At 51.8% G+C, this 17,039-nt stretch overlaps 1 protein-coding gene across 1 annotated transcript in view; it reads right to left on the bottom strand.

Annotated features, from left to right (window-relative positions):
* NUP210 (nucleoporin 210) overlaps nucleotides 1–17,039 on the bottom strand; it is a 108,599-nt gene that overhangs the window by 22,348 nt on the left and 69,212 nt on the right. Inside the window, exons 22-27 of the mRNA XM_046682915.1 lie at nucleotides 6,259–6,387; nucleotides 4,833–4,960; nucleotides 4,603–4,738; nucleotides 3,095–3,157; nucleotides 2,714–2,893; nucleotides 38–118 (exon numbers count right to left, since the gene is read on the bottom strand). Coding sequence (XP_046538871.1) covers nucleotides 38–118; nucleotides 2,714–2,893; nucleotides 3,095–3,157; nucleotides 4,603–4,738; nucleotides 4,833–4,960; nucleotides 6,259–6,387 — 717 coding nt within the window. The remainder of the gene's footprint in view (nucleotides 1–37; nucleotides 119–2,713; nucleotides 2,894–3,094; nucleotides 3,158–4,602; nucleotides 4,739–4,832; nucleotides 4,961–6,258; nucleotides 6,388–17,039) is intronic.

Here is a 17,039-nt window from a genome sequence, read left to right on the forward strand (position 1 = left end):
GCACGGACGGGAGGGGCTGGAGAGGGCCCCGCCTCACCTGGGTCCCCGTCCTCATCCGAGTGATGGGGGCGCGGATCCTCACCGCCTGGAGCAGGAGCACCTCCACCTCCACGAGATCCTAGGAAAAGGGCTTCAGGCTCAGGCCGGCCAGGGTAGGGCCATGAGGGACCCTTCGGAGGAGGGAGGCTCCTGCCGAGGCCAGCTCAGAGTCACATGGCCAGAAGGCACCCACAGGGTATCCAGCATGATGCTTCTCTGCCCAAGGCTGCCTGGCTTTGCGGGTGGCTCACCCCAGGTGGATCTGGCCACTGCCCTCCCGTCCCTCTGTGGGGTCCCAGCCTGGTCTTCTGAGCCCATAGACACCTGTCTGGTCCAGATGCTCTGGGCGAGCACTGCAGGGACTTGGGGGCAGTGACTGGGCACTGTTCTTCTCTAGGCTGGGGAGCCTCACAGGACAGGTCTCCAGACCCTCCCAACCCCAAATCCAGCTTGTCGACCTCTCTGACCACGCAGAGTACAGGGAGGAATGCAGGAGGCAGGTAGAGTCTGAGAGTAGATCTTTATACCCTCCTTCATTCTGAACTCTATATTCCTATTAATCTGGCCAAAGACTAACTTTATTGGCTTATTCATAGTACTCTTGACTCATGCTGAATCCAGGTTACTAGAACCCTTTTTACTTGTGCTCGTGCTGAGCCCAACTCCTGTGCCTTGTGACCTGGGCTAACACCTGGCACATAGCAGGCTCAATAAGCATTCACTCCCTTCCTTCCTTCTCACTGCTCAGTCCCCTCCTGCCAGTCCGGGCCCCTCCCTTGGCCATGGGTGCTGATTCTTGGACAGATGGAACTGGAAGCTTTTGACCAGAATCATGTATCCTTCATGGACATGTGGGCCTCAGGCTGAGCCCCCGCCTCCCTGGGCTCAGGGAGATGCCTTTCAGACGGAGTTGGTGGCACAGCCTCTCCATCTGCCAAGGGGCACCAGGGCCCTCCCTCAGCTCCTCGCCCAACCTGCCAGATGGGGGATGCAGGGAGGTGGCCCAGCAAGGTCAGACCCCAGAGAGGAGTGATGGCCGGGAGGGAAATGCGTGGCTGGGCGCCACTCTCGCCGGATTTCCAGCCAGCTGCTGTTTCAGCCACCTGGGCCCCCAGGAGGAGAAAAATGAGCCAGTTCCTAAAGCCACAGTCCTTTCTTTGGCGAGAAAAGCGAGGCATTGATCCTTGGTTTCCCTCTCTAGGGGGTCTGTCTGAAGCCTGCTGTTTGCCACAGGACAGACTTTCCCATTTCACTGCTCTCTTGCCTTTCTAAAATCAACAGGCAGAATGAGGGCATCCACCCCCTCAATGCAAAACAACTCCGGTTTAACTGGGAAACTAGGAGACGCTGAAACTGCAGGAGAGGGAGTAAATCAACCAGCTCAGTGTCGCATCAGAGGCCACCTCAGCCTGCCCTGCTCTGGGCGGCACCCACGCCAGCTCCCCCGGGTGCTGTGTTTAGATGAGTTGAACTCAGAGGAAGCTCAGGGGACCCAGTTCCTGATGAGGAACAGCACGACTGGGTTCTGAAAGGTGCTTGTCCACAGTCAGGTCACACACAAGACAACGCTCTTCCCGGAGCCCAGGTTTCCAGCACAGCTGTGAGCACCAAGCAGCCCCCGAGATGCTCTGCAAGTCACCGCCAGCAAAAGGTGTCAGGGTGAATCCAGCGCCTGAGCCTTCTCAGGAGGCGGAAGCCATCTCCCACCTGCTTCCCAGAGGCCCAAAGACGTACCGCCCCCGCCCCCGGGAAGCCGGGAAACCGCCAGACTCGGAGACACCAGCTCCCACCTGCTCGAGTCAGCGCCACCAACGTGGGATAGGAAGGTGCTCCCGGGGAGAGGACGCCCCTAACTCAGCCTTCTAGCACCTCTGCAGACCCAGAGAAGCAATTAGGGACTATCCCTCCCCAGGGAGAAGGGGCTGGGGCGATAACTGCACCTCCAGTGGGGCAAAAGGTATTAGTGGATGACCCAGGTTTTCTTTTTCTCTTGGAAATACAAATCCAGGTCTGAAACACTACTGGTGTCTAACCATGCACGCTTACAGCAGGTAAGCCAGCACACGCCTCTGGAAACACACTGCAGTCCACAGGGTGTCAGAGCCACCAGCACCCCTTCTCTCCTATCTGACCACCCCACACTCTGCTCAAAATGAACAAACGGCCAAGAGCTCTGCCGTCTGCCGTCCCGGGTCAAGTCCCGGAACCCCTGTGCAGTGGCTGTGGGCCGCCAGCTGGCTCCTTAGGCCCCTCATCTACCAACGGGGACAGCAGCAAAATGCACGAGGGTGCCAAGGACCAGAGGAGGTGAGTGTAAAGAGCCCCATGCAGAGGCCACCATCACAGCCGCTGCCACCATGGTGCACTGGGTGTCCCCGGGGCGGGGGCTGGTGACTTGGCCCCTAAGGAGCAGCTGGGGAGACTCCGTCTGGGGAGGAGCAGCCTCAGGGGTCTGGGTGCCCCCAGTTGGCAGGGCTGCCCCAGCAGGGGCGGTGGACTCAGGGCAGAAACAGGACCCTGGGAGAGTATGGTCCTCAGGAGCAGAGCCCAAACCCGTAAACAGGGCATCTTCCCCGTCGCTGGGGGCCAGCTGGCCAGGGCGCCCATCCCCAGACCGCCCATGTCCGGGGTGGATTCGGAAGGCACCACCTGCAACGAAGCCCAGGCCCGTTACCTGAGACACGATGACAAGCTTGCCGGTCTCGGCGTCCACGGCCTGCACAATCCCCGACACGGTGCCATTGCCCACGGCAAGCCCCCGCACCAGCCCGGCGCCGCTCACCTCCGCAACGCTCTCATTGCTGATGGAGAAGAGGATGTTGGACTGAGGCTGCGGGCCGCCCTCGGAGGTGATCTGTAATGGGGAGAAACAGCAGTGCCTGTCAGCCCCGGCTCCCCCGGCCAGCCCCAGCTCATCCTCAGAGGGCGAGGGCGCAAACGCCCCGAGCATTCCATCTCAGCCCTTTCTGACGCCCCAGGTGGGCAGGCAGCGGACAGCATTGCTGATGGCTGGCTGCGATTGGGGTGGGGCAAGGATGTGGCCTTTGGCTCCTACCTGCATCATGGCCCCAATGATCAGCGTCACCTTCCTGGGTATTAACCTAAACGGGGGAAAGACCTGTGGGTGGAGACACAAGAGAGAAAGGGGACGGTTGTGTTTCAAGCTCACACAGCTGGGCATCATAATTCACACCCGACATTTTCAGGGAGAGAGAAACAGGGTGCGTGGACATCACTCCTCTATGGAGAGTGACTGGTGAGGGTCTGGGGTCCTGGCCAACTCTGGGGGAGCCAGAGTGGCCCCCCAGAGGATCTAATCCACCTATGGCCCGAGGATCCGTGGTTCTTGGTGGGGGGGTCCGCTGTCTGTGAATGTCACCTGGGAACCACAAGAAATGCTCTCTCCAGCCCACCGCAGGCCTGCGGAACCGGGTGGGGTCCTGTGCTCTATCGAGTTCCCGGGGGACCCCGACCGTGTAGAAGTTCCAGTCCACTGCCCCGACATTGCCCCAACTCCTCTTTGGAAGGTCGGCCCTTCACCAAATTTCTCCTGACAAATTGCCTAGAATAGTTCTCTACTTCAATGCCCTCCAAACCCTTCAGGGGAGGAAAGTGTGGTTTGGGGACAGAGGCAAGGATGCCCCATATCTGCGGCAGGGCAGAGCCCCAATTCCTCCTCCTGAGCCCCACCAGCCCCGCCCGGAGGGGCAGAGGAAGAGCTTATGGGTGAGCGAGTGGCCACTCGGCGCCTTCCTGCGCGAGGACCCGTCTCCGCCAGGCTGCGCTGCGTACGGGCAGAAACGCCTCCTGAGCCCCGGAGAAGAAGGGTGCCTCCACCGGGGGCACACTCGCACCCACCAGCTTCAGAACACAGATTACCATAAAGACCACCGGCCCCGTGTGGCCGAGCCACAGAGCTCACTGCTGCTGGGGAACATACACCTGGGCATGATTTCTTGGCCAAGGCTGCCTTGGCCCCTGTAGACTGTGAGGCTCCTGTCAAAACCTGACACCATGAGCTAGCCTTGCCACACACTGAGATAACACCGGGGGACCTGAGAGCCTCCTCATGCAGGAGCTGTTTGCTCCAGAAGCCCACTGCTTCTAAGGGCCTGTTCTAAAGTTCAGACTGACTGTCAAGAAGTGTGTCCACACATGAGCCCAGATCTATCTGCGGCTTCCAGCTGGCCACTGCCATCTGGCACTTCGAGGGTTTAAAGAATGTCCTGCCATTCCCTTGCTATGTGATGAGGCGCACCCCTCCTCTGAGCCGCATGATGCCCCCATGTCCCAGAGGGAGCTGAAGTCAGCCGCTCCTTCCAGCGCTGCCCCCAGGTCCCGGGGACTAGTAAAGGCTCCCTGTCAATCAGAGGACGCTATAGGGCACTGTAGGGCTTTCAATATGGCCTCTTGTGGTGGCTTCCTGGACTATCTCTAAAACTCCCAGCCCATCACAAAAAAGAGCCCCTCCCCACTGCCCGTGCCTGCAGGAGGGGCTGTGTGACCCGGTGCCTGCAGGAGGGGCTGGGCCGACCTGTGCGGCCTGAAGAGGGGCAGCTCTACCTCTATCTGCTGAGGGGCCGAGTTGATTCTCTGTCCGGCTTTATCTGTCACGGTTGCAGTGAGACTGGTCTGGCCAATGGCCACGCCGTGGACACGGAACGCAGCAGTGTAGTGGTCGAGGGTCTCGTCGAGGGCCCTGGAACAGAGGGAAGGACTGGGACTCCTCCCCCTGGACAGACCAGTCGGCTCTGTCCCCAGGCCGCCCTCCTCTGACCCCCGGGAGGACTCACACCAACGTGACAATCTGGGAAGCTGCCCGGAGCTTCAGGTCCATGAAGGCGAAGTACTTGGCCAGGAAAGGCTGCTTGTGAAAGTCCAGCACGCGGACATACGCCTTGACCGTCTTCCCAATCTCCACCTACGTCGTGGGGGACAGAGACTCAGGGGCGGCCTCTGAATGCCCAATGCCATCGCCTATGGCCCCTGCGACGTTCTGAGAAATCATCACCAACCTCAGAGCCCTAGCCCTGGGAATCGGGCAGGGGCCACCTGAGTTGACCTCCAGACTATCAGCCAATCAACAAATGAAAGTCAATTAAGTGCTTACTGTATACAAGGGCCTTGGGGATGCTTAGATGCATAAATCACTCTTTTTTTTTAAAGATTGGCACCTGAGCTAAGAACTGCTGCCAATCTTCTTTTTTTTCTCCCTCTTCCCAAAGCCCCCCAGTACATAGTTGCATATTCTAGTTGTAGGTCCTTCTGGCTCTGCTACGTGGGACGCTGCCTCAGCGTGGCCCCACCAGCGGTGCCGTGTCCGCACCCAGGATCCGAACCAGCGAGACCCTGGGCCGCAGAAGCGGAGCATGTGAACTTAACCTCTCGGCCATGGGGCTGGCCCCTCACTCCTCACTCTCAAAGAACAATCTACTAAGAGAAATAAGCCACGGCTGAGAACTGTAGCAGGCACACAGACGGAGTCCACTAAGTGCGCACTGGCCGAATAGCTCACACCTGGCAGCATATAATACACACAGTAAGAACTTTAGGAAACGGGAGTCAGAAACGCCTAGTGAAGAAACAGAAGTCTGGTCCGCAAATTACCAGTTTGGAAATAAGATCACAGGAGAACATTTGAGGCTGTGTACGAGAACGCAGTCCCCATTCTCTCCCGCAGGAACACGGGCAGCTGACAGCAGCCCCCTGAGGGCCTGGCTGCAGTTACTTCAGGTATTGGGAGCAACAAGAATTCCCTATTTACATTAAGGAAAAGCCTAGATCCATTATGTATTCATTTTGCAAAAGCATTTGGCATCAGTGAGTTTTCTTGATTTGCCACTGAAATCGAAAACATACACACTGGGGAGAAAAATTCCTGTTGAGCAAGGTGTGCACCTGGCTGGTTAGCAACCCACACCAGCTAGAGGACAGGACTCCCCAGTCAGGGCTACCATGGGGACAACTTCAAGGGGCATTTACAGCCGAGCTTGACTGATGTCAAGTGGAGTGAAGAAGTCCAGCCTCACAGGTTACTTGCATCGTGCACACAGAACCACAGAGTGAGAGAGAGCACGAGCTTGTGCAACCTGGAAGGAGGGGAGACGAAGAAACCAGGAGAAAAAGCGGAGGACACAGGGAAAATATCTCCCACAGCTGCCCATCTTCCTGGTTTCTACGAATCAGCAGAGGGAGCCATATCAGGAAGCCGGCACTGACCTTGTCCACCACGCGGACGTACAGCTCCTGGATGTCCGAGATGTAGACGGCAGCCTTTGCAGGGGCCGGGAAGGCCAGGCACAAGTCATGGATCATGATGGTCGATGTGCCCGGGAGCAGAGGGCGCACCTGCGAGGGCGGAGGTGGACTTGGTGAAACCGCTGCTCATGGCAGTAGCCTAGCACCCACAGACGCCACCTCCCAGAGACCTGCGGGCCAGGGTTTGAAGCAGACAAGGAAAATCCTAACCCCAATACTGCCCTGCCCACCCCTTTTCATGAGCCCCCACTGCCAGGGGACAGGCTTGGGTTGCAAAATGTTAGTGCTGGGGTGGATCTCAGAGAGCATTTATTTCAACTTGGTACAATCTACAAAGAGAAGAAAATGGAAGCTGCTCAAAGGGGCCTGGGGCACACAGCCACTTGGGGGTGGCGGGAGGATTCAAACCACATTCTGAATCTCCTGTCCAGGGCACCTGCCCCTGCGGCTCCTGGAACAGAAGAGTATCCCACAGCTCCGGGGCAAGCAGAGCGTGAGACAGCTGCTTTCCAAAGGGAGCTCTCACGCAGAAGTTCCAGTCTGCTCACAGATTCACAGAACCTGGGAACACACCGCAGAGCCCCTGTGGTCTTCAGTGGAAGCTCTTTGAGTCTCGCTCATCTCTGCAACCCCAGCTTGTTTGAAGTAGAGACCTCATAAAACGTTCTGAGTGAACGGACACACGGGAGCCACTGCTTTCCGGTCGCTCACTGCCAACGATCTGCCTTTTGAAGTCTTCTCCTCTCTCCACCCTCTTCCAGGGATCTCACCTTCAGAAGAATCTTTCCCCTAACAAACTGCTTCATGACCACTCTCCTGCTGCAGGGGGCGGCCATTCACACACGTGACATTTGTCCTTAACAGGTGTCTACTGAAGATGGACCTGCGGCAACTTGTGTGGCTTGGGTGTGCATTTCAAGGGTGCGGTCTGGGAGGCTGGACAGGTGGGGCACGTCATGGAGCTGGCAGGTGCACCCAGCGGGCTGCCTCCCCCTCTCTCTGGCCCCAGCTTCGTGGTCTCGCATCCACTTTGCAGGGGCAATGTGTGCAGTGAGCAGTTCAGTGTTTGCAAAGCTAGAATTACAACATCAAGAACCTGTGGAAATGGCCAACGAAACGAAAGACAACCTACGGAACGGGAAAAAATATACGCAAACCATATATCTGATAAGGGGTTAATACCCAAAATACATTAAAAACACACACAACTCAACAGCAAAAACAAATAATCCAATTAAAAAATGGGCAAAGGACCTGAACAGATATTTTTCCAAAGAAGATATACAAATTACCAACAGGTGCATGAAAAGGTGCACAAGACAAGTAATCATCAGAGAAATGCAAATCAAAACCACAATGAGCTATCACCTCACACCTGGTAGACCGGCTGTTATCAAAAAGACAGGAAATAACAAGTGTTGGAGAGGACACGGAGAACACGGAACCCTGGTGCATTGTTGGTGGGAAGGTAAAATGGTGGAGCCACCATGGCCACCAGTATGGAGGTTCCTCAAAAATTTTCAGAGAAGATTTAATACCTATCCTTTTCAAGCTATTCCAAAAAATTAGGGAGGATGGAACACTGCCTAACACATTTTACGAGGCCAATATCACGCTGATACCAAAGCCTGACAAGGACAGCACGAGAAAGGAGAACTACAGGCCAATATCGCTGATGAACATAGATGCAAAAATTCTCAACAAAGTCTTGGCAACCCGAATACAGCAATTCATCAAAGGGATCATACATCATGATCAGGTGGGATTCATATCAGGGACACAGGGATGGTTCAACATCCACAAATCAATCAACGTGATACACCACATCAACAAACTGAGTAATAAAAACCACATGATCATCTCAATAGATGCAGAGAAAGCATTTGACAAGATCCAACAGGCATTTATGATAAAAACTCTGAACAAAATGGGGATAGAAGGGAACTACCTCAACATAATAAAGGCCATATATGACAAACCCACAGCCAACACCATTCTCAATGGGCAAAAACTGAGTGCCATCCCCCTGAAAACAGGAACTAGACAAGGATGCCCTCTATCACCACTCTTATTTAACATAGTACTGGAGGTCTTGGTGAGAGCAATTAGGCAAGAAAAAGGAATAAAAGGAATCCAAATAGGGAGGGAAGAAGTGAAACTCTCACTGTTTACAGACGACATGATCTTATATATAGAAAACCCCAAAGAATTCATTGGAAAACTACTAGAAATAATCAACAACTACAGCAAAGTTGCAGGGTATAAAATCAACGTAAATCAGTAGCATTTCTATACTCTAATAATAAACTAACAGAAAAAGATCTCAAGAACACAATACCATTCACAATCGCAACAAAAAGAATAAAATACCTCAGGGTGAATTTAATTAAGGAAGTGAAAGACCTATACAACGAAAACTACAAAGCTTTCCTGAAAGAAATGGATGACAGCATAAAGAGATGGAAAGACATTCCATGCACGTGGATTGGAAGAATAAACATAGTTAAAATGTCCATTCTACCTAAAGCAATCTACAGATTCAACACCATCCCAATCAGAATCCCAATGACATTCTTTACAGAATTAGAACAAAGAATCCTAAAATTCATATGGGGCAACAAAAGACCCCGAATTTCTAAAGCAATCCTGAGAAAAAAGAACAAAACGGGAGGCATCACAATCCCTGACTTCAAAACATACTACAAAGCTACAGTAATCAAAACAGCATGGTACTGGTACAAAAACAGGTGCACAGATCAATGGAACAGAATTGAAAGCCCAGAAATAAAACCACACATCTATGGACAGCTTATCTTTGACAAAGGAGCTGAGGGCCTACAATGGAGAAAAGAAAGTCTCTTCAACAAATGGTGCTGGGAAAACTGGACAGCCACATGTAAAAGAATGAAAATTGACCATTCTTTTTCACCATTCACAAAAATAAACTCAAAATGGATCAAAGACCTAAAGGTGAGACCTGAAACCATAAGGCTTCTAGAAGAAAATATAGGCAATACACTCTTTGACATCAGTATTAAAAGGATCTTTTCGGACACCATGTCTTCTCAGAGAAGGGAAACAATAGAAAGAATAAACAAATGGGACGTCATCAGACTAAAGAGCTTCTTCAAGGCAAGGGAAAACAGGATTGAAACAAAAAAACAGCCCACTAATTGGGAAAAAATATTTGCAAGTCATATATCTGAAAAAGGGTTAATCTCCATAATATATAAAGAACTCACACAACTCAACAACAAAACGTCAAACAAGCTGATCAAAAAATGGGCAGAAGACATGAACAGACATTTCTCCAAAGAAGATATACGGATGGCCAATAGGCACATGAAAAGATGTTCATCATCACTGATCATCAGGGAAATACAAATCAAAATTACACTAAGATATCACCTTACACCCATTAGAATGGCAAAAATGACCAAAACAAAAAATAACAAATGTTGGAGAGGTTGTGGAAAAAAAGGAACCCTCATATACTGCTGGTGGGAATGCAAACTGGTGCAGCCACTATGGAAAACAGTATGGAGATTTCTCAAAAAATTACAAATAGAAATACCATATGATCCAGCTATCTCACTACTGGGTATCTATCCAAAGAGCTGGAACTCAGCAATTCCAAAAGTCCCATGCACCCTAATGTTCATCGCAGTATTATTTACAATAGCCAAGAGTAACTAAAATGCCCATCAACTGATGATTGGATAAAGAAGATATGGTATATATATACGATGGAATACTACTCAGCCATAAAAAAGAACAAGATCGTCCCATTCAGAACAAGATGGATGGACCTCGAGGGAATTGCGTTAAGTGAAGTAAGCCAGATAGAGAAGGACAATCTCTGTACGACTCCACTCATATGAGGAATTTAAACATGTAGACAGAGATAACAGATTAGTGGCTACTAGGGGAAGGGGGGGTGGGGGGTGGGCACAAAGAGTGAAGGGTTGCACCTACAACACGACTGACAAACAATAATGTACAACTGAAATTTCACAAGATTGTAAACTAACATAAACCAATTAAAAAAACCCTGCTATATGATCCAGCAATTCCACTTCTGGGACTATATTCCTAGGACATGAAAAGACTATGCCGAAGATATCTGTGCCCCCATGTTCATCGAAGCATTATTCACAGTAGCCAAGACACGGAAGCAACCCAAGTGTCCACTGACAGGTAAAGAAGTTGTGGTATATGTATACAATGGAATATTATTCAGCAACAGAAAAGAAGAAAATCTGGCCATTTGCAACATGGACGGACCTTGAGGGCATTATGCTGAGTGAGACAAGCCAGACAGAGAAAGACAGACACTGCATCATCTCGCTTACATGTGGAATCTAAAAAAACCAAACAAAAAGCGAACTCATAGAAAGAGATCAGATCCACGGTTACAGAGATCAGGGGTGGGGGTGGGGGAATGTAGGTGAGGGTGGTAAAAACGTACAAACCTCCAGAGAGTGAGATGAGATCAGTCAGTCCTGGACGTAATGTACAGCCTGGTGACAATAGGTCACATCCTATATGGTATACCTGACAGTTGTTAAGTGCACAGACCCTAAGAGTTCTCAACACAAGGAAAAAAACGTTTTTTTTAATCTACGTGAGATGACGGATGCTAACCTGTTGTAATTATTTCACAATATGTGTCAGTCCCATCACTGTGCTGTCCACCTTACATTTACACAGCTCTGTGTGTCAGTTACAGCTCAGTACTGGAGGTAAACGGAAAGAAACTGTGAAACAACATCAGGTTTCTGACCTTAAGGAGACAACCAAATAAGATCGCGTCACACCCAGGTCACACCCTTCAAAGGCCACCCAGGGAGCCAGTCCAACACGTCCTGTGAGAACCCGGCACCACCTGCCCTGCCCACGGCTCGAACTTCCCTGCAAACCTCACGCCCCCGCCGTCATGCTCCTGCCACACTCTTCTCTCCGCTCCTCCCAGCGGGCCAGCGCCTGCCTGCCAGCCCTGGGGTTTCCTTCCTCCTGTCCTCAGCTGCTGGCTCCTGCTCCCCCTGCAGGCCCATTAGGCATCCTTCCTTGGGGAAGCCTTCCCTCCACCCCAGACCGGTGAGGTCCCTTCGCCCCCTCTGCTCGCTTCTCCTAGGGCAGTTACACTGCCTGTCATTTGGTCCTGATGCAGACCATTGTTTACATCCATCCTGCTCCTCCAGGCTGTCTTCTCCCCTACCGCAGCCCCAGGACTGAGCCTAGCATCTGGTGCAGACTCGCCTCCCAATAAAGTGTCTTGATTAGATCAAGATTCAGGCCATGGAGGCCAGCCCGGTGGAGAAGTGATTAAGTTCGCATGCTCCGCTTCAGTGGCCTAGGGTTCACGGGTTCGGATCCTGGGCGCGGCCATGCTGTGGCAGTGACCCACACATAAAGTGGAGGAAGATTGGTGCAGATGTTAGCTCAGGCCTATCTTCCTCACCAAAAAGAAAGGATTTAGGTCATGGCTGAGCCACTCTGGTCACACGGTAAAGAAAGCTGGTGCTTTAGCCTATCTGTTAATACTTGGAACCCCACCCCCACCAAAAAAACAGTCTGCAAACCCCTTGTACCCTCACCTACTTGGGATGTGCTGATTGTGATCCAACCCCTTTAACATACATATGGGGAAACTGAGGGCCATACAGGACAGGAGCCCAGCCCTCAACGAGCAGCACTGGGGAGGAACCCAGGTGCCCCAAGCTCCAGTTCAGGGCCCCTTCTACCACCCTCGGCCACTGCCAGGGCTGGTGCCTCCAGTGACCAGGCGAAGAGAGGGGCTGCAGGGAAAGGCCAGGGCCGAGATAGGCCCCGGCCCCGCCGTGAGCTGGAGGCACTGAGAACTGGCAGGCTTGGCCGGGCTGACACCTCTGCCACACTCCGGAGCTCCAGGCCCACCCACACAGATGAGGCGCCCAGGCTATTTCCCACAATGACGTAAAATCGGTTAATAAAGATCCCGGAGTGGAAATCACGCTTGTGCTCCACAATGACGGCGGTGATGTAACTGCAGCCATCGCCACCCAGCCTGGTATCAGACATGGGCTGACGAGCAGGGTTCCTGAGCCACCAGGCCTGCACCCCTTGCTTATTACATCTTTCCCAGGGAGCGCTCATGCAAAAATTACAGAGAGAAACGAGGGCTTTCTCTGAGAACATAATTCGAGGCTCTGAGCTGATCCTCCTGCAAAGTTCCTGCCGTCAGGAGCTGACATGTCCTTCACAGCTCGAAGAAATTACACGTTGTACCGGCTGCTGACAGACTCACGCGGGGGAACGCACAGACGCTCTTTCTCTTTTTCTTTTTTTCTCTCCTTCGAGAAGACCATTTTGCACATTTTAAACAAAGGCATAAAATGGCGTTGGGGAAATCAATTCCTCTTCCACTTGATTTCCCAGAGGCTGGACCTCCAGCCACCAACCGGATGACAGAAGTGGAGGATGGCGTCAAGCTGGCGTCCACGGAGCGGAGAGGCCGTGTGACCCGGTCGGCCCTGTCACCAGCTCACTTCACCCCCACTGGAACAAGGCCCTAAGGGAGAGCTCCCTGGGTGGCTTTGGAGACAAAGAAACTGCACTTGGGGAAGTGAGGGGACAGCTGGTGGCAAAGTGGGGACCTGCCCCCACTCCTAAGTCTAGGCTTTGAGTGTCTGTCACACCACCTTGCTTCTCCAGGTTTCCAACCCACTTACTTCTTGCCGACATACGGTGGAACGTGCGTCAAGGAGAGGAGGTGGGGAATCCACGCCCAGAATGAATTCTAATTTCCAAGTGTTGGAAGTGCCACCTGAGAGCCAGCAAATACTGTGCCGGGGGACAGTCCTGTCGTCAGTTCAGAGATGGTGACTGCATTACTGCTCGTTAAGATGCTGGATGTGGAGACAGGGGCAGCTCTGCTCGGAGTGGACTGCAGCTGTGACGTCCACTCGCATCCTCCAGGCCCAAGGTTCTGCCTGCATCACCTCACCTGCTCCCCCCGGGCCTCATCATGCTTCAGGCTTGTCCCTTGATGGGTGGCAGTTGCAGAAGAGTAGAGGCCCTACAGATATTTCCAAATGTCACTGGAGTCATCAACTTCCATTCCCTTTAGCACACCTGCCAATGTCACATGGTGGGCTGTGCCACGCCATGCAAGAGTGTCAGGATCTGCGCCCCAACTAGATGCCCTCAAGGCAGCAAGGGGAGGACCCAGATCACAGGAAAATCATGGCCACTGGGAAGGGTCCTGCCTTGAACGCTGGAGGAAGCTTCATCCAGGGACCCCAGCAGCCCTGAGACTTCCGGCAGGGCCAGGGCTGGGGACAGGCACCTCTGTCCCCAGGTCATTCTCTGCAGAAAAGCAAGACACACACGAGTTCAAGCCCTCTGGCTGCCACCCACTGCCCACCTCAGCTCAAGGAGGCAGATGGACCTCCTCGGATGTCCATCATCACCATGACTGGCTACGTGCCACAGGACCAAGGTGGTGGAGGAAAGACCTGAGCTCCTGAGAGCAGAGCCTGTGGCTGACCTGTTCCTGCCACGTCCCCAGCACCTGGACCAGCCCGGCACACGACAGGCTGATCTTCGCGGAATGAGTGCGCGAGCGAAGGTGCGAAGCACTCGGCGCGGTGGGCTGCTTCCCCGACGCCTGTGAGCACGTGGGTTCTGCTCGGAGGACTTATTTTGAAATGTGAAGAATTGTTGAGAAGAAAGAAACTCTAAGTTTAAATCAGGTAAACACTCCTGTGTGCCAGCCAGCCAAGACTGAAATCAAGCCCCTTGCAGAGCTTGGGGCTTCGAGCAGAAGAAAGCACAGCCTGCTCAGCCCTAACTTAGGGCCCCGTGTGCCAGAACCACCTCCACAATGGCCAACGGGAGCCCCGCGCTGCCTTCCAGAGACACTCGGATGCTGAACATGCTCAGGAGCCATTCTTGCATCCCGAATGCGTATCAACAGGAAAGAAAGAAACATTTTCTATGAACTAATTGAAGAACTGTTGTGGGCTTTCTTGTCTCCGTGATTAAGGGAAATGAGAATGCTGCTAATTAGCAGCTGGAAAATGCCAAAGAAATGTGTAAATGTCCTTCAGAATCCAGCATCAGAGATGCTGCTAGGACCCGTCACCGACTGTCAACACTCCACGAAACTCCTGAGTTACAGCAGAGGCAGAACCAGAACCCGACTCCCACCTGGAGGCCCCAGATGGGGGAGCAGAGACCACTGTGGTCCAGGCGCCGCCAGGAGACCCTCTGGGGCAGAAGCAGTCCTCGTGGGGGTGCTACATGGGGTGCTAATGGCCCTTCCCACATGTTCTATTGTCCTGGGAGTCATGCCTACAACAGGGCACTCAATCCCACTCAATAACAGCCATGAAAGGGATGAGACCCATGAACAAAGGCCAGTCCACAACCAGAGAGACCTGCTATAGCTCTACTGGGACCATCTGTAAAATGGGGGCATCAATACTTGCTTGACTAGGAGAATCCTAGAATCTGTTGCTGACAGGGACTGCACAGTGGTAATCCTAGAATTGCAGCACAGCAGGACCGAACGGGGGTCCATAGGTCTTCTGGGGAAACTGGATTCCGATGCTGAAATTTCACCTTGAGTCTTTCAGACAAGTGTCCTAGTTTCTGCTTGAATGCCTCCAGAGACGGGGTGCTCACCACCTATACAGGTAGCCTAGTCCATTATGGTCTCTTAGAAGCACTTATTCATGGAGGAAAGGTCTCTCTCTGTCCACAGGTCCACTCTTGGGACTTACTCAAAATGTGTAGTGTGAGATAAATGTGAGTAAAAGGTTCCCAAGATTTGTTGGCACTGTACACATTTTTCCTAACTTGAAACTTTCCTCTTTTTGATAACAGGAGAGGCACTTTTAATCTCTAGAAGTAAAGCAAAGCAAGGCATATTTCAAGCAGTTGGGATTGTTTACGATTTGAGGTTTTCCTTTTAATGTGAAGGATCTGCCAGTGAACATTCATTTACATGGCAGGAGAAGTGGCCAGGGACTTATTCTTTCTTTTATAAAGGAAATAAAAACGCTTAAGGGAGAGCTTCCTACGATCTCAGGCTTCCAGCAACCCTTGAGCTTTCTCTAACAACACACATTTGTTCCCAGGTGCTGAGAGATGGATTTTTGCTCTGATTTATGGCAATAAACCTAAGAGGTCCTGCCACCTGCGATTCTCCTCTGAGAGAAACAGGAGTATCATGACATGCTTCTTCATCCTTCACCGAGGGACTGTGCTGTGAGAAAGCATCCTCTCCACAAGACAGCTAAAGACCAAGGTCAGTCACTGGAGGAATGCAAGAAAATGTTAGAAAACAGAAAATAACCAAAAAAATTGAATTGCTCTAGAAAGACACATGCTACCAAAACTGACTCAAAAAGACTCAGACAATCTGAAAGGACCTGTAACAGGTGAAGAGAGTGAATTAGGTACCAAAAACTACCCACAAAGAAAAGCCCGGGTCCAGATGGCTTCACTGCTTAATGACACCAAACATTTAGGAGTCATTTTACCAATTCTACACAGACTCTTCCAAAAATCAGGAGAGGGAACACTTCTTAGTGATTCCACGAAGCTGCTGTCACCCTGATACGCAAACCAGATGAGGGCATCACAGAAAAGAAAACCCCAGAACAACATCTACTGTGACATGAACATCAACTCAACAGACTCCTAGCAAACTGGACCCAGTTACATGTAAAAAGAATTACACGTCACGATGAAGTAACGCTGATCCCAGGAATGCAAGGCTGGTTTAACACCTGAAAATCGATTTAATGTAATACATCATATCAATAGAATAAAAGACAAAAAAACCCACATTATTTCAAAGGAACAGAAAAAGCACTTGACAAAATCCAATACCCTTGTGTGTGTGAGGTTAGGGAGGAGGCTGGACCCCTCTTAGCTGATCCTTATTAGGATACTAAAGTGTATGAGGTTTCTTTTTGAGGTGATGAAAATACTCTAAAACTGACCGTGGTGATGGTTGCACATATCTATGAATATACTGAAAACCAGTGAATTGCACACTTTAAGTGAGTGAATTGTTTACTATGTGAATTATACCCCAATAAAGCTGTTATTAAAAATAACAAAAGTTAGCTAGACCAAGAGGCGCATGGCGGCTGTCCCTCTGACACAGTTTCTGCTCTCCAGTTTGCAACAGTCCCCACCACTCCCTATTGCTCCCTGCCACTAAAGCTAAGCATCAGGTGCTATTTAGCACAACAGTCCCAGGTATGTTCCCCACACGCACTTTTCCTTTTTACTTTACACCTGTCCCATCCCAGAGGCAAGTGATTTGTGACCCTTGTGTCAAGACAGTCAGGGGATGCAAAAAGTCAGAGAAGCAGACCCTTAGGACGTTATGGGTGAAAAAGCCCTGCAGAGTGAGGTGACATGCTCTTGATTTCCGGCTATGCCACAAACTCATTGCACACCCATGAGGCAGGCACCCTGGTGGTGTTGCTGAGAGGAGGTGTGGGGTGAGGTCTCTGTGAAGGTTAACTCTGATTTTAGCCTTCCCTGGTGTGAGGATGCCTGTCGCCCACTGTTCTAGCCCACGAGGGCTCCCCTGCAGGAGCGAGGCAGTGCCGAAGCCGTCAGGATTGCAGGACATGCGTGATCAGGGCAAGGCCCCACCCTGCCCCTGCTGCGCCTCCAAGTCCCACCACATGCCAGGCACTGAATCAACCCGGCTCTTCTGAGTCTGGGAGAAAGTCTCG

This window comes from Equus quagga, chromosome 1 (genome assembly GCF_021613505.1).
Source record: "Equus quagga isolate Etosha38 chromosome 1, UCLA_HA_Equagga_1.0, whole genome shotgun sequence".
Taxonomy (NCBI): domain Eukaryota; kingdom Metazoa; phylum Chordata; class Mammalia; order Perissodactyla; family Equidae; genus Equus; species Equus quagga.